The following is a 22,687-nucleotide window of genomic DNA, read 5'->3' as shown; positions in this document are numbered from 1 at the left end:
CACCATGAGAAGCTCTGTTGGACTTGTACTGCGGAAGGGGTCTGTTTTGTTTGTATGCCTGCAGACTATGTGTGACTCAGCCAGAGGCCTGAGTCACTGAAAACCTGCTCGAGAAGTTTAACGATCAACCGGAGTCATGCAAGCAGAGCAAAGCTGAGAGAGAGTGCAGCTGCAGACACCCCTGGCTGGCAGGGGCACGCACGTGAGGTGAGTGGCCCCTCCACAAGGCCATTTAGGAACATAAAGAAATTAGGATGTGATCCTATGAGAAGCTAAATTTCCTCAAATCCCATTGACATGAGTTGGAGCTGATCTGGATTCCCAGTACCTCATAAGAATGCGTCCTTTTCTGAGCAGGGTTGAGTAGGTAGAGTTTTACAAGAGAAAGAGATGAGAGATAGACATTACATTGAGAAAATGATGAGAAATAAGAGGGCTAGTATGACTAAAAGAAGGTCTAGTTACATAGCAAACACACAGAAGAGACTGGATAAAGGAGTGAGAGAACTGCAAACCAGAGGGATAAAGAAGGCATGGGGAACTCAGAGGGTAGAAGAAGAGGAAGAAGAGCATGGTGAAGTGTTATTGCTTAAAGCAGTGAAAGGAAATAGGAAAGTGAGTGAGAGATGGGGGAGATGAAAGTTGTGAAGGGAGCAGGCTGTTGCATTGAGTGAATGGCAGAAATAGCAAGTTATTCCTTATTATTTGTATAGAGTTCTCATTGTGCTAAATGATTTACAGTGTTAAAGATGGAAAGTGTTCACACTTGGAAGCCTAAAGTTGGGAACATAAATCCACATTTGGGCACCTAAATAAGCGCTCTGGTTTTCAGAAGGGCTGAGCTCCCAAAAAGTCAATGGCAGTTTGTTCTGGGTGTTGGCCAAAGTCAATGACCAGTGTATATGTGGGATCTCAGGTGTCAGCTACTATTGCCACTAAACTAAAAAACCACAGAGAGAGGGAAGTTCCATTCGGCTCACAATGGAAACACAGGGACTAAAATAGGGAATCCTGTGATGATACCATCTTGAAAGAAATCTGTTACTGTTATTACTTGATAGTTCTCCTTAGCTCAAGGAGGTAGATTGGTTTAAGTTTAAAATGGGTTTTTGGAGCCAAAGGCAGAATTTAACTAACCCACTTTAACAAACTAACCTACTATAACAAAACCAATGCAAATTTGTGTAGACAACCCTAAAAACACAGATGATATCCAGTCATGCTTCAGGTCATCTATGGAGGGATGGCATAGCAAGCAAGAGAATTGCTCTGGAGGTTTGAAACAGAAACTAGTCTGAGGAAGGAAGATGAAAGAGAGACTCCAAGGGAGATTCAACAGAAAACCATCCTGTTGGAGACTAATGAAGTGAGCAAGAGAGATGAAAATAGGAATATTAACCCCCTACCCCACATTAGTTTTTTTGTGATGCGCGCTAATAAAAAAAGTACAATACCTTAATATGAAAATCATGTGGGAAATGGCATGATGCATGAAAAACCAACACAAACAGCAATGTGTTTTCATTAAAATAATTAAAAACACTAAATGCTGAGACGATTGCAGAGATAATTTGCTTCCTCTCATGGAGTACACAGGGAAAGCACATTCAAAGCAAAATTCATTCCACATATAGCAATGGCAATAATGAGCTTTGAGCTAAACATGGTTTTCTACACTCGCCGGATGGAAGGATGCACTAAAAGCAGAAGTAAGTTTTAGCTAATATTTTGCTAGTTCTTTCCCCCCCATCTTTTATTAAATAGCCTTGACATTTGCCTGGTACACTGAAGATCTCAGAGTGTGAAATCTTAAGGACCTGAAGTTGCACTGCAACTCACACAATCCCAGCTATTGTGATGCCACAGAACAATATTTTCTGGAATACCGCTGGCTAACCAACAAATAACAAGCAAAACAAGATTTTAAAAAGCTAGTTGTTTATATATCTGCGTGGACTCACCCTTGGAGCCTGGTTAGTGGGAATCATTCAGTACAGAAATCAGGGAAACTCAGTTTACATTTGTGCTTTGCAGTTCACCTTGTCTTCAAGCAAGATTTTGACCACTATAGCTGTCTGTTGTTGGGGATTGATAAATGCAAACAGTGAATGATGCATCACATTTAACTTCAACGTAGAAGTGGAAGGAATAACGACTTAAGGGCTTGTAACAATAAAGTGAAGTGTTAGAATAGAATCGTTCTGCATAGGATTATATATTATACAAACTCATCAAATAAAAGGAAAAAGACAAACCACAAGGGAAAGGCCACTCACAAGGCCAAACTCAGGCAAGCCAGTTTATCCCCCGAGGAACAGGAACTCAATGACTTATAGCCCCAGTATAAAGCCTATAGCCCTTACAGAGTTTCAGAACAGAGCACTTTTGTCAGCCTCAACGGAGTGACTATTATTGACTGTCAGAAGCAGGAAGAGCAATATGGACTAAGTGCAGTGAACAAGCAAAGGGCACACAGGTTCAAATCCAGACTCTAGCACCTGGCCTGGCCCAGGCTAGGTGAGTTTGGAGAAGGACAGGCAGGAAGAATTCTCTCTCCACGCCACAGCTTTGAAGCCTCTCCACAGAGCCTACCTCAGCCCATGGCCTCCACTCCATCCCTACCCCTCAACGAGGAGGATGACAGAGCCCTATTGGTACTTTTTGCCTACTTATGCCCAACCCCCTCTGCCCTTGGTGTGCTGCTGTGTAGGGGCCTGTGCTGAGTTGAGCTTTGTAAGTCCCCCATCTGCTCCACATCCAGCCCCAGTTGCACATAGGAATCATACCATTTCTGCTGTCTAGGGTGCCTCTGCACCTGGGGGCTATTTTTTTGCCCTAAAGCCATAAAACACATTTCATTTATTACTCAGCCACGGCTTCTATGGAATTGGAATTTTTTTTCTAAAATACTAAAAGTTCTTGATCCTTCATGAGATGTTCCTCCTGCATCTTTTCCTACTCCTTTGCCTTCAGCTCTCTTTTTCACATTGGTTATGTCCCTCAGCCAGCATTTTGTCAGCCTTGAGCTTTTTTCTCTGCCTTCTGATTGGCCAAGAACTGGTCCAACACATTGGCCTTGACTCTTTTGCTGGTTTTCATGCAGAAGTTCTCCTTCAGTTTATGTATGGTGACCTTTCACCCATAATGTAGGTGCTAGCGTGCATAATAACAGCCCTGGGGCTTCTCCCTGGAAGCTGAGAGTTTGGAAAGTAGCACAACAGGTCTCCTTCGAAACAACTTGCTCAATCAGTAAAACTAGGCACACATTTTTCAGAACTATATGGTGAATAATGCCAAACCATCATAATTTCCTTCTTTGACAGGGTTACAGGCCTAGTGGATGGGAAGAAGCAGTAGATCTGATATATCCTGATTTTAGTCAGACTTTTGACACAGTCCTTCATGACACTCTCACAAGCAAATTAGCGATATGCGGCCTAGGTGAAATTACTATAAGGTGGGTGCACAACTGGCTGAAAGATGTTATTCAAAGAGTAGCTATCAATGGTTTGCTGTCAGATTGGGAGAGTATATGTAGTAGCGTCCTGCAGGGGTCAGTCCTTGCTCCAGCACTATTCAATATTTTCATTAATGACTTGGATAACGGAGAGGAGAATATGGTTATGAAATCTGCAGATGACACAAAGCTGGGAGGGGTTGCAAGCACTTTGGAAGACAGGATAAGAATTCAAAACAACCTTGGCAAATTGGAGAATTGTTCAAATTAAACAAGATGAAATTCAATAAAGATAAGTTCAGAACACTTCACTTACGAAGGAAAAATCAAATGCCAACTACAAAATGGGGAAATAACTGGCTAGGTGGTCGTACTGCTGAAAAGGATGTGGGGTTATAGTGGATCACAAATTGAAGATGAGTCAACAATGTGAGACAGTTGTGAAAAAGATTAATATCATTCTGTGTTGTACTAACAGGAGTGTTGTATGTAAGACCTGGGAAGTAACTGTCCTGCTCTATTCAGCACTGGTGAGGCCTCATCTGGGGTACTGTATCCAGGTCTGGGCACCATACTGTAGGAAAGATGTGGACAAATTGGAGAGAGTCCAGAGGAGAGCAACAGAAATGATAAAAGGCTTAGAAAACATGACTTAAGAAGAAAGGTTAAAAAATGAGCATTTTTAGTGTTGATAAAAGAAGCCTGGGGGGTGGGAGCATGTCAATCTTCAAATATGTTATGGGCTGTTATAAAGACGACTGTGATAAATTGTTCTCTCTGTCTGTTGAATGTAGGACATGAAGTAATGGTCTTAATCTGCAGCAAGAAAGATTTAGGTTAGATATTAAGAAAAACTTTCTAACTATAAGGGTAATTAAGCTCTGGAATAGGCTTCCAAGGGAGGTTGCGGATCCCCATTATTGGGAGGTTTTTATGAACAAGTTGGACAAATATCTGTCAGGGGTAGGAAAGGTTTTTCTGGTCCTACCTCAGCACAGGGAGAAGGACTAGATGACCTCTTGAGGTCAGCCCTACATTTCTCTGATCCTATAATTATGGGCAAAAAAATACATGTCCATAATTTATTTGTATTAAGTGCATAGTTTTTTGTATGAAAATTTTTATATAAAACCCATTAATTTTAATTGCAAGCCGTCATGATAGCTGCACACACAAATGGCCAGTTAAAATATTTATTTAATCTGCAGTTCTCCTGTGACTGTGCATGCAGTCATGGCAACTGTACATATAAATTACTGCAGAGAGTAAACAAACTACACAGTTCTGAGAATTTAGACCACAGAGTACCTCTTACGTTTTCTGAGTTCCCTTCCTGTTTTTGGTAATAAAAAAAAAAGTGAAGTCATTGTTGTGCTGTGTCTAGTTGCTTGTGTACCATTTTTAAACTTTGCGTGTCTGCTGGTTTGGAATCCATAAGGGTAGCCTCTGGTGAAAATGTTCCAGCTGCAGGAATCTGCTCTGAGGAGGAAGAGGATGGCAGCTGGCCATCTTTGTTTTCTAACGTGCATGGTTCGAAGAAAGAAGAATCCCTTCTGGGAGTTGATTTAGATAGTTTTGGCAGCTTTAAATTATTCACAGCATGCTGCAAAGTCAGCGCTATGAGATATTTTCAGTTCTGTTGAAATCTCTTGTTAACCCCCCCCCCCCACATTATTAACTCAAACAGAAATAAGGCAGCAGGGCAGGAGATTACTACAAACATGGCTTTCAGCTGGCTTATGCCTGCCTGTTACATAGTAGGAGCATTAATGAGTTGAGTTATTGGCTTTGGGAGCTTTGTATAGAGATAGCATTGAAACACCAAATTTTGGGATGCATTTCAACATGTACACAATGAATTGCTTCTCTTTCTGTCTTGTGTGAAAAGGAATCATCAAATGGCACTTTTACAGACAGTATTACATGGTTGTCTTAGGATAATGCGTATTGTCAGCTGCAATACAGTTTTTTAGAAGCTAAACATTTTGCCAGTAAAGTCTGTTCTGCCCTGTAAAGGGGCTAGGCCGGGGCTCGACCCTCTCTGGGGTGGCGGGGAGCCACACCGGTTCGCTACACACAGTTGACTTTGGGGAATTTGTCCGGTCACCGGAGTCTCCCTCGGCAGCCCTTGCAGTAACTGGAACGAGCACCGTAGGCCCGGGCCCTGGGTCAGGGCGGAGCAACAAACAGTCAGTAGCTCAGGCCCTCAGGCAGGGACAGAGCAAACAGTTCAAGATTAGGCAGGCCCAGGCCCTGGGTCAGGGTGGGGCAACAGTCAATAGCTCAGGCCCTCAGGCAGGGGCTGAGCAACACAGCATGTGTGAATTAGCCCAGGCCTCCAAGGACCTGGAAGAGGGGGAGACTGCCACCCAGGAGTTGGGTGGCAGGGGAGACGCAGGCCCACGCACTCCACTGGGTCCCAGCCCAGGGCCCTCGCAGTGGCAAATGACCCGCTGCTGGGTCAGTGGGGATCCTGACCGCAACACACTGATGTGGGCTCCGGCAGAGTTACAGCCAGACTAGGGTCGGCTGCCCCAGGCTGCTTCCTAACTCCCCTCCTTCTGGCACCTGGGTCACGGCGGGGGGTCCAGCACCATGGGCTCCTCGGGGCAGTGGGCAAGCGGCAGGCCCGATAAATCCTCCATGTAGCGGGCACAGGGCAGATCCAGTAACTCCTTTGGAGAGCGGGTGCAGGGCAGGTCAGGCCAGTCCCGGCAGGGACCTGGGGCCATGGGGTTTTCCCAGTCGCGGGCTAGGCTGGCTGCGTCTGGCCTCCCCGGTGGCTGGTCCTCTAGTGAGCTCTGAGGGCACGACTTTCTACTTCCGGGTCGCCGCCTGTCCCTCTGAAGGGCGGGCTCAGAGCTTCCTGGCTCCGCCCACTCTGGTGTCTGGACGGGCTCGACCCTCTCTGGGGTGGCGGGGAGCCACACCGCCTCGCTACATGCCCTATTAGAACCAAGCTATAATGTTTTCGCACCATTTACAATTTTGTTCACTTGTGTGGTTATAGCATGTACACAAGTTAAGAAGGATTCTTAGACAGAGAGTATAGCTGCTGTTTACAGGTTATACCTATACAAGTTAAAAAAACTTTAAATGGTGTCAGATTATAATTTCATTCTAATCTGAAACATGACTATGTTACATTATTACTCAAAGTCTCTTCCTTTTCTTCAGAGTACCGGTAATTTCTGTCTCTTTTACTAATTATAATACATTTTTTGTGGTTTTTGTACTCTAAGGCATTTCTTATACTGTCCTCTGAAGCATCGCATACTGGCCACTACTAGACTATATAAACCACTGGCCTGAGCCATATTGCCATTTCTATGCATCAAGTTTAAAGTAGTCTTAATTTACAATTTAAGGGGCCAATCTTGTTCCCTTTAAAGTCAATGAGAGCCACAATTAAAAGAGAGTTTCCATCAACACAATTGTTACCTAAATTACAATTGAAGAATCTTTATTGTTGAGGATGCATGTCTTAGAAAGAGCCCAGCTTGACTCTCAGATCCCAGATTAAATTTGCAAGGCTGGCAGTTGAACACATCCTTTTACTTGTAAATTGAGCAGATTTGATCCAGAAATGATAGAGGGAAAATGAACATGGGACACCTGTATGCCATTTTGACAATCAGTTCTTCAGAGCAAAACTTCTAAAAATATTACAATGTGTGTCTGGAAAATGGTCAAGCACACCTTCTTCCCACACCCAAACAGAGAGTATAACATAACAGGGTACAAACCAGCTATTATTTCCCTTTTTTGTAACTACTCAAACATCAAAAGATAAAATCCCTTAACAAGGGAAAGGGATGGAATGTTGTCAGCAGCATATTCCATGAAAGTTGTAAATGAGAAATGAGCATCATAATGGAGAGTGAGCAAGAGCTATTCAATTTTCCTTTGCACTGCAATGAGTCATTCCAATCTCTGACCTTGCTGCTCAGCTCAGTACCCACTTCACAGCTCTATTCCAAGTATTAGTGGAGCAGCAAAGCTAAATTGATGAGAAGCCCAATTCTCAGTTGCTCTATCACATCCAAAGGCCTCTCCAGTTGCATAAGAGAGCAGTAAACCATGTGGGAAATAAGTAAGAGGTTTTCCTGATCTGGGTAAAGCTCCCAGAATAACATTATCCCAGCCACTGGCATAGGAGGCATGATGACAGTGTGTCAGTGAGCGTGAGGGGGCATGGACAGAAGGCACTGTGCACCTTCTTTTTCAACTGGCAGACAGCTCATATGAGGCTATTGTAGCCAGAGCATAAGAAGCACTGAGGCTGTTTTGACTTATTCTGAGGGCCCCTTCAGTATTTGGACAGTTAAAGGTAAAGGAACACGAAGGTGAGTTAAGGCCATCTTTGCTTTCCCTCCATTCCTCTGCTTGGCACAGGAAGAGAGAAATGGAGAAGTGGGGCCAAGATATTTGCCCCTTCAAAGACCTTAAGTATCGCTGGTCAGAAACTGGAATTCTCACTCCATGGGAAAGTCTGACATTTTGAACATTGTTTTCATGTCAAATGGGAACAAAAAGCTGAAATTTCCCAAGGAACAAAATTTCTTAAAACTTTTGATTCAGAACTATTTAAATGTTTCATTTTGATAATGTTGGATTGTTCCATTTCAATAATATTGACACATTATTACAATATAATATAAATAGTTGAAACTACATGAATAGAAACAATAAAGTAAAAAAAGTCTTGATGCTATCAAAATTGAAACAAGAAAACCCAAATGGTTCATCTTGACTTTTTCACATTGAAAATTTAATTGAAAGCAACACACTTGTGTGAAATGTTTGGATTTTGACAAAACTGCATCTTCTGACCGAAAACTATTCCGTCTCAATTTTTTTGACCAGGTCTAATATTGACAGTTTCATTTTGTTGCTGCTTTCTTATGTGGCACAGAATAGCAGGGAAAAAAGAGACAAGATGAAGTGCTGGTAAACTGGACTTTTACCCACCTGTTCTCAGTACATTCTTCATTTGTGCTCCAGTTTTGTGCAGCTCGTTGTGATGTTTCTCATCAGTGATGACAAGTAGTGGAAGAAGGAGGTGGGGGCGTGACAGGAGCTTATTCCTTGCACCCCTCAAAACTGGAGGTGGGAGGCCTTGGGCAAGGTGGAACCTGGGGGTTATTGGAGTGAACTGGGGTGGGGCCAGGTGAGAGGGCGATTGTTAGGCAGTGGGACAACTGGGAGAGTCCCCCCATTCTACCCCTTCTTCCCATTAGCTGCCCCCATTCTGCCAGCTATAGTCTGACCCTGTCTCTTCAGTCCCATCCCACTGACTTTAGTCTCTGACCTCACACTGTCTCCCTCTATTGCCCCTCCCGTCTCCTGAAGGTAGGGCACTGAGGCAGCTAGCCAGTTGCTGATGCTTCCTGCTGCCAAGAGCTCTGTTCAGAGCCTGCAGAAGGACCAGAGAGTAGCTAGGCATCTGCCTTCAGACCCATCTTCACAGCCATCCTGCGGGGCTAGGAGGAGAACTGCAAGGAAAAGGCTGTTCATTCCCACAGAATACTTGAGCAGGACTTTGGAAAAGCCAAAGAAGAGACCAGCTGCAAGAGTAGCCATCTCAGGTTTTACACTGACACCAGACCAGGCCAGGACTTTTGAAGTTTATTCAGTACCCTATGGATGGCTGTGTTATGCAGACGTGACCAATACAGTTCATAATTATGTACTTCCTGATGATGGGTCTCAGTGATTAGATCTAAGGAGCTTTTCTGGCACCTGCAATATAATAATAATGATCACCATCTTTTAAAAGCTCTTCAGGTCAAATTCTCTGCTGTGCTGAGTTTCTGCTTCGTGCAATAGAGGGCGGGGAGAGGACCACCAGGCAACCAGTTATGGGTCTCTGATTCCAGCTCCTTGACTATCTAGCTGACCTCCATTATGGTCTTCAAGAGACAATCATCTGAGGATAGCTGCAGCACAGTATGGTCTAGCCATGCCTTCTCCCCACCTCTGACACATCCCCTGCCCTGGAGGCTGAGAGCAGTTTGGTACAAGGGTCAGCTATGCAGTCTCTAAACACACTGAGGAGTGCCCAGTGCCAGGGAGTCTTCATCAGGGGACAGAAGGCCAGATGCCATCCCCTTTACGTGTTGTTCTTTCTCATTTCCCATACTTCTTGTGTTTGTGCTTAGAAGTTACAGAAATAATACATGTGATACATGTGACCAATACACACAGGGATAATTCAGTGTGGAAAAATCTTTCAGACTATCTGTTAGGAGGACCGTGAGGCCTAAACCTGAAAATGGAGGTGGAGGAATGAGGAAAAGAACAATGAGGCTTACAATAAGATTATACAGTTATTTAGATCATTATGTACAAGACTCCTGGGTTCTAGTCCAAGCTCTGCCATGGAATCACTGCATGACCTTTGACAAGTGCCTCAGATTTTCTGTATGTAAAATAGGGATAATAAGATCTAACTAATAGTTTATTTTCATTGTCCAAGCTGATAGAAATGCAGCAAGTAATGTTAACAGTTAGTAGGGTGACAAATAGATTTTTTTCTTCATTTTTCTTAATCTAAGGTGCTATTGGTAATGTGTAAGGACCATGTATAAGGACATTTTTTTCTCCACAGCTGCATGATTTTTACCCTATGTCTGTTTACAGGCATTAACTGTCAATGCAAAGAGATTCAAAAGGAAAACTTTTGGGCAAAAATATGCCCAGAAAGTAGCAAGCACTTCTTATTCATTTTTGTGCAATAGAAAAGCTCTTTAAAAGGTCTATGCATATAACAACTGGGCAGATGGGATGTACTACAGATCATTCTCTCCCCACCATCAGGTGAGGTGAAAAAGCTGTTACATGTTTTTATGCTGGAGTAATAGCTACAGAACAGCTCCATGGCCCGGGAGTGAGCTGTCCTTTCCCTTTTGCCCCTGCAGCAACCAAAGTACTTCAGCAGGCAGGGGAGACAATTTGAGGAACTGGAAATGCCAGAAGAATATAAGAATGGCTATACTGGGTCAGATCCATCTAGCCTAGTATCCTGTCTTCTGACAGTGGCCAGCGTCAGGTGCTTCAGAGGGAATGGACAGAACAGGTAATCATCAAGTGATCCATTCCCAGTCTCCCATTCGCAGCTTCTGGCAAACAGAAGGAATAATAGAGAGACGAGGTAGGTGAGGTAATATTTTTTATTGGACCAACTTTTGTTGTTGAAAAAGACAAGCTTTTGAGCTCCCCGAGCTCTTCTTCAGAATGTCACAACAAAATATAAGGTGGAACAGATTGTTTAGAATATGCATTTAGTACTTATACTAAGAGAGCATTCAAGGTAAAGTGGCCTGTTAACACCTCTCCAGTCATAAAACAAAAAAGGGGGGTTAGTGGATTACAGATTTTTGCAATAAGCCATAAATCCAGTGTCTTTATTAAGACCATGCTTTTTAGTGTATAGCAAAATTATGAAATTAAGCTGCCTTGGCTCATCTTTTGAAGCTATATAGGTTTATTTTGAGGATGAGGACTGAGAGGTCAGACAGGGAGTGATCATTTTGTGAAAAGTGTTCACCCACAGGTAATCGGGAGTTTTTGGTCTTATGATTTTTCTGTGTGAGTTAATATGAGAGTGTAGGTTTCAGAGTAACAGCCATGTTAGTCTGTATTCACAAAAAGAAAAGGAGTACTTGTGGTACCTTAGAGACTAACCAATTTATTTGAGCTTACAAAAGCTTATGCTCAAATAAATTGGTTAGTCTCTAAGGTGCCACAAGTACTCCTTTTCTTTTTATGACAGTGTAGTGATTGTCTGGTTTCACGAAACACACAGTTGGAGCATTTGATGCACTTGGTGAGTATACCACATGTTATGATAGGCACTTTTCAAGACCCATGGATTTTGAAAGGTGTGTTGTGGGGGGTGTTGACATTTGAGTAGCGGAGCTATGTCTGCATGTTTTGCTTCTGTTGTTATGGCAGGGTCTGGTGCCTCTTTGAGTTGGTGTGTCCTGGTCTGTGGGGAGCTTGCTCCTGATGATGAGCTTGGAGAGGTTGGGGGTTTGTTTGAAGGCCAGAAAAGGGGGTTTCTGGAAAGATTTATTTCAGGAAATAGTCCATCAAGTATGGGTTATTTTACCTTTTGCCCTTGGACTTTCGCTGTCACCACCACACGTCTAACACCGGTATTATTATTATTAGGAAAGAGTTCGTTTGGAAACATCTTTCCCCCCAAAATCCTCCCAAATCTTACCCCCTTTTTTCTGGGGAAGGTTTGATAAAAATCCTCACCAATTTGCATAGGTGACCACAGATCCAAACCCTTGGATCTTAAAAACAATGAAAAAAGCATTCAGTTTCTTAAAAGAAGAATTTTAATAGAAGAAAAAGTAAAAAAGAATCACCTCTGTTAAAATCAGGATGGTAAATACCTTACAGGGTAATTAGATTCAAAACATAGAGAATCCCTCTAGGCAAAACCTTAAGTTACAAAAACACACAAAAACAGGAATAGACATTCCCTCCAGCACAGCTTATTTTCTCAGCCATTTAAACGAACAGAATCTAACGCATATCTAGGTAGATTACTTACTAAGTTCTAAGACTCCATTCCTGTTCTGTCCCCGGCAAAAGCATCACACAGACAGACCCAGACCCTTTGTTTCTCCCCCCTCCAGCTTTGAAAGTATCTTGTCTCCTCATTGGTCATTGTGGTCAGGTGCCAGCGAGGTTATCCTAGCTTCTTAACCCTTTACAGGTGAAAGGGTTTTTCCTCTGGCCAGGAGGGATTTTAAAGGTGTTTACCCTTCCCTTTATATTTATGACAGGGGTGGTAGGAGACAACTAGAGGAATGCAATTGGTGGGTTTCTTTCTGTATTGAAGCATGTTCTCTCAGGGTATTTGGGGGGCCCATTCCATGATGTGATGTACATGAGGTGAAGCATTCAGATACCACAGAATATGCTCTGAGGAGAAAGCCTGGAATACTCACCTTAACATACTTTAAACTGCCTTCATGAAAGGTTCTATTTCTTTAATGTATTTAAACACATTTAGAATGGGAGTTCACAAAACCCCCATACTTTGCATAATCATAGATTCCAAAACCAGAAGGGACTATTTTGATAATCTTGTCTGACTTCCTGTATAACACAGGCCATAGATCTTCCTCCAAATAATAGTTCCTAGAGCAGATCTTTTAGACAAACAGCCAATCTTGATCTAAAAATTGTGAGTGATGGAGATCCACCATGACCCTTCGCAAATTGTTCCAATAGTTAATTACTCTGTTAAAAAATTATGCCTTATTTCCAGTCTGAATTTTTCTAGTTTCAAATTCCACCCATTGAATCATTGGATCATTCTCTGCTAGATTAAAGAGTCAATTGTTAAATATTTGTTCTTCATGTAGGTACTTATGGATTGTGATCAAGGCAACCCTTAAGCTTCTCTTTGTTAAACTAAATAGATTGAGCTCCTTGAATCTATTGCTAGAAGGCAGGTTTACTAATCTTTTATCATTTTCATGGTTCTTCTCTGAACCCTCTCCAATTTATAAATGTAGAAACTGTGACCTACAATGGGACAGATTTACTTCAGGGCCCATGTTCTTGTCTAGGAACACAGATGCTTGCAGAAAGTCCACAATGGTAGCTTGAAGTGATAGAAAGTGAATGGAGCCTCCCCTTTGCTGGATAAGTCAAAATGGGAAAGGCTAGCCAAGAACTGGAGGTGGTAAGGGGCCCATACCCTCTCCAGTGAATCAGACCTAGTATCTCTTTGAAAACTACCAACCTTAATCCTGTTACCTCCTCTGTAACAATAAAAACAGCTTCCCTTTTTTTTAGATACAATATTTGTAAGTGTTTCACAGTCCTTTAGAGCAAGGCTGTCCCAGTTCAGCATCCTTGGAAAGTTCTGAACCTCACACATCACTAACATACTTATCTGCTTAATAGGAAAACCAGCTGCTTCTACAGCAGCTTTCCTTCTTCATCCTGGATTACATCTTTAGTATGTCTTCTCCATTTTCATTTTTATTACTCATTCTCTTTTTATCCTGGTCTCTCTTCCCTGTCTCTTAATTTTTCTTTCCTTTTTTCTTCATGTTCTAGTTTCCTTCCTTAATATTTTTATTCTCTTCCTTCCCCAGTCTATCACTGAGGGCTGGCCATAAGATTTTTTTGGGAGTGTTACCTTAGTGATTCTTTTTGGCCCCTAAAACTGAAACATTCATTTTAAATAATGATAATAGTAATAAATATAATTATAATTATAATAAATCCTTGATCTACAGATGTAGCCTTTTCTGCTGCAGAAGAAGTGGTTCCCATCTGCTTGCATTGACAATAATGGACAGTAACCAATGTCTGAAAACATTTTCAAGGGATAGTTCTCCGAATAAACTAGGAATTTAGTTTATTCATCAATAGGCCACCATCCATCAAAAGGTTTTGTACACATGTTGCCAATTTTTTTTCTTTTTAGTATGCTCTCTCCTTTATTATTTCTTCATTTGAAAGACAGCCTTTCCTTTCTTCTCATTATTTGTCTTTCATAGTCACTGCATATTCTTCCTTTTACATTTCCCTCCATCACTCTGAAGTCATCTCTTTCCTCTGTGCTCCTTTTACTCAGTTTTCTCTTTCTCTCTCCTCTTTGCTCTCATTGTCCCTACTCACTTTGCTCATCCTTGTCTGTCCTTAATGCCCTCCCTTCCCCACCCGCCCAGAGTCCCACATCTTTATCGTCATACATGAGGCCAATCCCTCCCTCTCCCCAGCTTGACTCTTTATGGGTCCTTCTCTCTCCTGTACCTCAAAAAAAATTCATACCTAAACAATTCACTAAAAAATTGACACAAACTAAACTTTTTAGTGACACTGAGTCTGCATTTTTTTGCTGAAAAAGTTTCATCGGAATTTTTTTTCCTAGCTCTAAGAGTAGTGCTGGCAGCAGGGTAGAGAGACTGTCTATTCCTCAACCTGCTGGTGCTCAGTTAGTCTGGAGCTTCCTGGAGCGGGGAGGAAGCAGAAGCTAGATGCTTTAGGACCTTACTGGCAGAGACAGAATGGGGAATAGAATGGGCAAAATGGGTGTCAAGGGGGAACATTCTGGAAAGATGGAGACTTCATTTGGGGTCTTGTTTCCCAGACTGGACTCTCAGGTTACCTCCCAATTTCAGTGTAGGCTAATCCTTCCACATCTGGATAAGCTTTGTGCAGAGAAAGCAGCTCATCTCCCATGGAAACATGTGAAGATAAAGCTATTGAACTTGTGTATGTGTTTGCGTTCAGCTGTTTTATTAAGAGTACATATTATAGGCCTCAGGCTGAATTATTCTGGAAAATTTCAGCCAAAACAGTTCAGCTGTTTTTGAGAACAAACTGAGTGAAAAATACGTTGTTTTGCTCATGTTACAAAATTCTTGAAACCTTTCCTTTGAAAGTTGTGTAGTGTGTAGGGAATGAGGCAGGAGATTACAGAAAGAGAAAGGACAGTCTCATGGGCAAAGGAGCTGAATTCTGCTCTGGAGAATTGGATTCTATTCCTGCCTCTGCCCCATAGTTTCTGTGTGATGCTGGGCAAGTCACTTAAGCCAGACTTTTCATAGGTGGTCACTAACTCGAAGTTCCTTATTTTCTGGGTGCCCAACATGAAACTCTGGGTCTAATTTGCAGACATGCTGAGCATTCACAGCTGTAATTGAAGTAAATGAGAGCTGTGCTTGGAACATAGGAAGTGCTATATAATGCTAAGAATTCTGAAAAAGCAGGCCTGAGGCATGTCAAATTGGACATGCAAAATTAGTGGACACTTTTGATCTTAAACTCTTTGTGCCTTGGGTCCCCATTTTTAAATGGGGATAATAATACCCCCCTCACCTCAAAGGGTTCTGAAAATATATCAATTAATATTTATGAAGGACTCAGATACTCTAGTGATAATATACATCACTATAATTATTGTGATTACATGTACCACTATTACTGACATCACATCTTTAGTTAATCTGGTGCAATTTTGTGTATAGATGAGATTTAAACCAGCCTTCTGAGCACAGGTTGGTGATTCATGTTAGTCAGTTCAATCATACTTACTGGCATGACAAGCTAGACAAGTATTGCCCAAGTGTAACAGATTTGTCATAGGTGGGTTGATACAGTCTATGCTGGATGGGTTTTACAGTGTGTTTGGAGCTCTCTCTCATGTCTATTTGTTTTTCCTAGATTCCAAGGCCAGATAATTATTTTCAATGTCCATTCCTGTTAATTACCAATTGGGATGAGTTGGTAAATTTCATAATCATATGTCCTCTCAGGAGCTTAAACACCGAGAAAACAGTCAATAACAGTTGAGTAGGGACAGTAATTTGACATTGCTTGGGCAAAGACTGTTCAGGGCCTGGAATGCCTCAATTTGCCCTCTGTGCTATAGTATTGCATGGCTAGATACTAAAGCTATCTGGCCCTTTTGGTTAATCTTAGTTCACCTAGTGCTACCTATGAAGTTCATCATAGCACCTGGGAGTGGATAATTTTGATTTGTACAATTCCCTCAAGTATGGGTCTGTTTGGATTTAGCCAGGAGTTGCTTGGCTGTTCCATTCAGGCTAGTTCTAGCATGATGCAGTAGGGGCATTGGGAAGTTCTACTTGCAATTGTTTGAGTGCACTGTAACTTACAGATACCATGGAAGATGATGTATATGAGTATCTTTGCACTTGTGCATACTTAGCCCCTGCCCAAATCCCCCAAATCATGAGCTATTTCTGCAATATATTAATAGGTAAGAAATAACTATAGCTGACTGAAAAATACAATTTTATTTCAAATTTTCTGTGAAAATTTTTGAACAAAATTGTTTGGGTTGAATTTTTGTGTGGAAATAAAACTGGATTTTTGGACCAGTTCTAACTACAAGTGAGTGATAGACAGGGATGATAACACATGATTTCTGCTTTCTTGACTCCTGTGCTACCAATTAGACCATACAGCTTTATAAAGTCTGAAAGCCTTTTTGATTCTTGGTCAATGATGAACTTTGTTGATCTTTTGACTGATGTCTATGGTTATGGGCTGTACTGTGTTTCTTGCCTCAAATTTTTCATATTTCTGGGGTTTTAGTTTGAAGCGCTTCCCCACACGTTTGAAACAAAAGTCTGTGTAGTATGTAGGAGCACACAGGTAAACATAAGGAAGACACATGCAGTAAGTCACCAGGAGTGCATGGACAATTTGAGGTTTGTGAAGGAAATAAAATACGAAATAGCAGTGACACTGCCAAAGATATGTAATAAAACCTTAAAAATAGTGAACTAAAACCTAAGCCCCATGGAAGCTGCTTTGCACTGGTCCAGTGGCTCAAAGCAGCAATAAAGCAAGCTTCCTTTACATATGGAGGTATATACGCACTAGTTCCTGGGCAGATGAGCACTATGCCGCCGTTGCTGTGAGGGTGAAACAGTCATACAAGGTCCCTCTGGAAAGTGCCTGTGTGCTATTTACAATTCTGTGTGTGTGCGTTTGTGATGGATGGGACAGCACTAACGTTCTCAGCATGAATACTTCTGTGTTTGGAGTTATTGCTAAGCTCATAATCAGGGCTCAGGCCTTTGCTGTGCTTGATCTGCTATGTGCAGAAGTGTTGGGGGACCCACAAAGGGAATCCCGGGGGCCTGTTAACTTCAATGTTAATGGGGGCAACTAGATAGTTATTAATTTGTGTTTAAAGAAATTGTCTTATTTAATGAAAAAAATCATAAATCGAATGTTGGAAGGAAATCAAGCGCAAAAATCAAGAAATGCAGGGTAAAGGTTTGCAAGCTCCATCTCAGTTCTGCCCCCTTGTGTTTGTGCATCAGAGTATAATCTGTAATCACTGCACATTATTTGTCACTTAGTACAAAGTGAAATGACTTTTACAACTTTACATGAAGTACTGCTCTTTATTTGCAATTGTTGTTATTTCAAAGTGGTATAAGCTAAATTGAAAAAAGACACTCAGTGTGGAATAAGAGTGTCTACATGGGGAGTTATGCAGGTATAACTATAGGGGTATAATTATGCTGGTAAATTTCCCCATGTAGACAAGCCTTGAGATGATTCTGGTCAGCATGATAGGCTGCAGTCACAGCACAACAGCAGCCTAACAGTTATCTAGTTGTTTGTAGGCATCACAGCAAAGGAGAGTTTTAAGGAGGGTTTTGAGTGTGGATAATGAGGTAGCTTTACGGAAGCTTATGGGGGTACTCCCCATGCATGAGGGATGGAATGAGAGTTCTAGTTCAAAAATTTAACAAGTGGATGATGAAGACTGGCATCATTAGCCAGTTGGAGGTGGGAGCTGACTTCTCAGTAGCATATTGAGAGATAGTAGGTGTGGTGGGGCTAGGTGCGAAGGGACTGGGAAGGGACTTGAAAGAGAAGACAAGTAGCTTTTGTTTGATGTTATGATGGCAGGCAAAAAAAGGGGTGACATGGTCAAAGTGACAAGACCGGAAGCTTATCTTTGGAGCAATGTTTGAATGGCTATGAGCAGGGCAAGAATGCATTTCTCGAAGTCAGAGAAGAGGACACTGCAGTTGTCAAACATGAGTATTGCCAATTCACACAAATTTGGCCCCTGTGCATCTAGTGTCATGATGATGTGGAAACCTGCAGCCTCCGTGTGATGTTTGAGATACAATGCTCTCTAGAGTAGTGGATGGTGTAGTGAATTATACACACAGCGTGCCTGAGATCCACTGGCTAGTATTAACATTTCTGTGCCTTTCATAAGCCCTTATTATGGGCCATGGCCTCATGGGCCATGGCCTCATACCCCAGGGTATCACTATGAGTCACATATTTCATAGATAAGATAATTAGTAGTTTGTAGAAAGTTACATCAAGCAGAGCTAGGAAGAGAACCCAGGGCTCTAACATAACAGAGCTGATTCGCCTACCTTGCCGCACCGTCTCTCAAAACAGCCATCAGATTATGTGCTCGTGTAACCCACTAACAGGGGCTCTGTGCCATCCTCTAGCAGGTAGTCCACATATGCTGGTTTTAAAGTCTGTTACTGTGGGCATGCTATGTGAGCTCATTCTCTAGGTTAAGCAGTAGAGATTCATCCAGAGATTCCTGGTTAGGTCCTAACTGATAATCTGAATAGGTATGTTGGTACATTTGGCTATGTTGCCTGTAACTACTAGACCACAATCTGCTATGTTGGCTATACATTCTCTAGGTTAAGCAGTAGAGATTCATCCAGAGATTCCTGGTTAGGTCCTAACTGATAATCTGAATAGGGATGTTGGTACATTTGGCTATGTTGCCTGTAACTACTAGACCACTGCAATGTGAGTGTTGTGTTTCCTTGCATTGGCTGGTCTGCATAGAGGGTATCAGCCTGCTTTCCACCTGCTGCTCTTACCCATGAGGTATTCCTATATCTGAGGAGGTCTAGGCTGTGGATCTAAAGATATGTATACAGATTCGTGTAGGGATCCTGCAGTAATTGTTAGAATCATTTTATATTGTAAAACATTGTATTTAGAGGTAAATTTGTATGTTGTGCTAATTGTTTTACTGTGCATTTTTATTATTTGTATTTGGTTAATGGGAGCTGTCCCTTTTAAGGATAGGCAGTGGCAGATTTAGAGTCTTTGAGATTGTGAGCTCTGTATGGGAGATGTTCTCTATATTACATCCAGAGCCTGGAAGCCCATACCTGTGAAAGCTCCAAAAAGGTCAGAACTTGATTTAATCAGTTTCTTTACAGAAACCAATTCTCCTTCTCTAAGGGGTTGTTAGCATTTATGGGGATTGGATGCCGCATGGCAGTGCTTATCAGCTCAGAGTCTATTGCAAATAGGTGACAGTCTGAATCCTTCCCTGCTCAGCACGGATTGTCAGCTGTTCACATCTAATGGATGGTTGGTGGCCCCTATTTGAGATGGGTCTCAGTTCTAGGTCCCACATCACAGACTGACCACTGTGCCTTGCATTAGAGTGTCGTCTCTTCAGGGCAGGGACCGTCTCTGACTGGGTGTTTGTTCTGAGTGTAGCCTGGTGGCCCCCTGATCACAGGCAGATGCTCTAGTTAGAGCTCCTGCAGCAGGGGCCAGAATTGCCCTACCCACTAGAAATCTGTGGGAACTGGCATCCATGCAGTTGTTACCCACACACTGGGGATGAGCAGGAGGAATTAATAAATCAGCAGACAGACCAAAAAGTGATTAAAACTTTTTTTAAAAAAATCAGGATTTTCAGGACAATCACATGATTTTCTAGGGTCTGATCCATGAGGTTTGAACTTTGGGTTGGTGGTACTATTGCATTTAACCCAGCTCTGTGACCCTGTTGTTTTTCTCCATCCACCACTGCGGACGGTTCTTATCACTCTTTGTGACTTAGAAGTGATTTTTCTAAGGATACGTCGTCTAGCTTCAGTTCAAACTAACCTCAGAGTTATGAACTACCTCAGGAATGGAGGTTGTTCGTAGCTCTGAAATGTTCGTAACTCTGAACAAAATGTTAGGGTGGTTCTTTCAAAAGTTTACAACTGAATATTGACTTAATGCAGTTTTCAAACTTTACTATGCAGAAGAAAAATGCTTCTTTCCCTTTATTTATTTTAGTAGTTTGCATTTAACACAGTATTGTACTGTACTTGCTTTTTGTGTGTGTGTGTCTCTGGTGCTGCCTGGTTGTATACTTCCGGTTCAATCAGCATAGCTCAATAGACCTGAGCCAATTTATACCATCTGGTATAAGATCTGGTCCAGTAAAAGTCCAGGGACTGAAGAGACTTGTATGAGACTGAAGTATGCAAGTTATGTCAAAGCCAGGCAGGAGTATTTTAGTTCTGAAGATGAGTTTCAACATATTGACTCTCAGCCTGGCAATATTTTCTCACAAGTCCTCGTGGGCCAATCTGCAACAGGCCCTCCATGGGGGCAGTGTGGAGTCACACTACCTGAGAGGAGGTCCAGGAGTGATCTATCTCAAGAGGTCTAATCTCTCCCTGAGCTTCCTGGCATACATGGGGACTGCACAAACTCCACCTTCCCTAAGGAGGGTGATGCAGCCAGCTCCCATGGGTATACCCATGCAGTTTTACTGTGTGGTGTGGATAAAAAGTGGGGCCATAGCCTTGTCTCTCCCCACTTGGGGTGATTTGCGACCATTAGGCGCAAGCCATCCCTGTGCTCTCCTCAGTACTGGCACCGCTATTGTGCTACGTCGTTGTGTGAGGGAAAATAAGGAAGTGGTGGCGAAAGCTCTTTTCTCCCCTACTCCTCCATGCAAGGATCAGTGGCACTTTCACCTTTGGGGGGGGGGGGGGAACGTGAACTTGGGCTGGAATAGCTCCTAATGCAGTTTTGGTGCATAATGGTTTCAAATTCTGATTTGTAGAAGTTTCATGGCGAGAGAGGAGGCTGAAAAAACTACAAACAAAACAATCCCATAGCTCAGTGGTCCCCACTGTGGTGCCATGGCGCCCGCCAGGGCATTTTTGTGAGGCCGCAGGACACTGCACCGCTGAAATGCTGCCACAGTCTTCTGGGAATAGCAATACACTATTCCCACACAAAGGTTGGGGACCACTGCCAGAGCTCAATGGCAGGAGCAGCTGCCTCATGGCATTGCCTGGCATACGCTCTCCCTTTTCCATGTTCAGCTGACAGTATAATGTAATATAATTTGTTTAGGTGCATGGCATAATGGGAGCAACATGATCCTGTAGGGAGAGGAGGAGCACAGTGCACCATGTTATGTGGAAGAAGGAAATGCTTTGTTTTCCCAGGACTGAGAGGAATGTTGTCATATTCCTTCCTGGGGGAGGGGAGCAGCATGTTTACAGCATGTTGCCCCCTGGGGGAAATGGAGTGCTGTGCTACCTTTTGTCTGCAGGGGAGGGGAGTCCTGCATGGCACTTTGTTGTGCTGAGCAATGCAGTGGTATGGTGTGTGGGGAAGGAAGGTGGGCGGTGCATTGCATGTTGTCACTTGCAATAGTGGAGCGCTGCATGGTGCATTGACCATGTAACTCTTTTGCACGCATATCTGCTCCAAGAGCTTGTCTTCACTTCAATTTCTGACCTCAGAATAGCAAACGTTTTTGCAAAGGCAAGTCTGGAAAGTTGATACCCATTTGTTCAAAGTTACAAGTGTTTGTAGGTTACTCTAGGCCAGGGGTCATCAGTTATTTTTTGGCCAACGTATAGTCAATGTTCAGACTCCAGAGAAAATAATTTAAAAAATAACAATAATGATAATAATAAGTAAATAAAAAAGATTTCACGGTCTGTTCAAAAGTGTCTGGTGTTCTGGATTTGGCCTGCAGTCCACCAATTGGCTACCCTTGCTCTAGGCTGATTCCTTGTGTCTTGGCCTTTACAGTGGTATTAACTACTTTGAGTAAATTGGCGATCAGTTAACTTGAGGTAAAAAAATCTCTGCTGAAGACAAGCCCTAACCATCGGACTCAGGGATATTCTGATGGGGGTCTTTCTCACTCTCCTGTTTAATCTGTTCCACTTTGAATAAATAATTAAATGTTAAGTGAGCCAGAGTGAGTCTGGCTCTGTAGCCCAGTGGTTGGGACACTCATGTGAGAGGTGGGAAACTCCAGTTCAGGTCCCTTCTCACAGGTGGGGGTGGCAGGGCAGGAGTTGAAGCAGAGTTTCCCACATAGTAACATAAGCACTGGGCTAAAGGTAGAAAGGGAGACCATCTACTCCCTCAGATGTTTTGTGTGGAGTTGCTGGGCGTGCTCTGAGCATGCCTGCTGGAGCAGGCTCTGCAAATGAAATAAGTGGGGAAATGTGCGTCTTCCTGCGGTTTGTGGATTGCGCTGGGTTTTAGGTGTGAGCTAGGCATCTGGAGCCTGCTTGAGGCAGCTGTGTGCATGCCCAGAGGCAGAAACGTAGGCACCTAGGGGACTTTTACAGAAAAAAATTGGGTGACAAGTGAGTTTAGGCATCTACAGGGTTTGGTAGCAGCTAAACAATGATTTTTGTGGCTCACAGTGGTGCCTAAATCTGGGTTTTAGGCACCTAAGTCTCTTTGTAGATCTGGGCCTTAGGCTTTCACTGCCCCAGATCCCCATCTGTCAAATGGGGATACCAGCACTGTCCTGGGGTAATAGCACTGTCTTTCTTCAGAGGGGTGCTGTAAGGGTAACACATTACAGATTGTGAGCACCCCACATTACTATGTAGGTACCCGAGATTAATCTTCATTTAAAAAATTTATTTATCAACACAT

General features: G+C 42.7%; 1 protein-coding gene across 2 annotated transcripts in view; it reads left to right on the top strand.

The window, feature by feature from the left end:
* The window catches only part of TBX15 (T-box transcription factor 15), a 131,789-nt gene that overhangs the window by 41,352 nt on the left and 67,750 nt on the right, over positions 1 to 22,687 (top strand). Inside the window, exon 2 of one of the 2 annotated variants that reach the window (XM_077807349.1) lies at positions 20,992 to 21,014. The exons of the other annotated variant lie outside the window; for it this stretch is intronic. Within the exon in view, the coding sequence (XP_077663475.1) occupies positions 20,992 to 21,014 (23 nt within the window). The remainder of the gene's footprint in view (positions 1 to 20,991; positions 21,015 to 22,687) is intronic. 2 annotated transcript variants of the gene reach the window in all.

This window comes from Eretmochelys imbricata, chromosome 1, assembly GCF_965152235.1.
Source record: "Eretmochelys imbricata isolate rEreImb1 chromosome 1, rEreImb1.hap1, whole genome shotgun sequence".
In the NCBI taxonomy this organism is placed as follows: Eukaryota; Metazoa; Chordata; order Testudines; family Cheloniidae; genus Eretmochelys; species Eretmochelys imbricata.
This window is presented reverse-complemented; position numbering and strand designations above follow the sequence as displayed.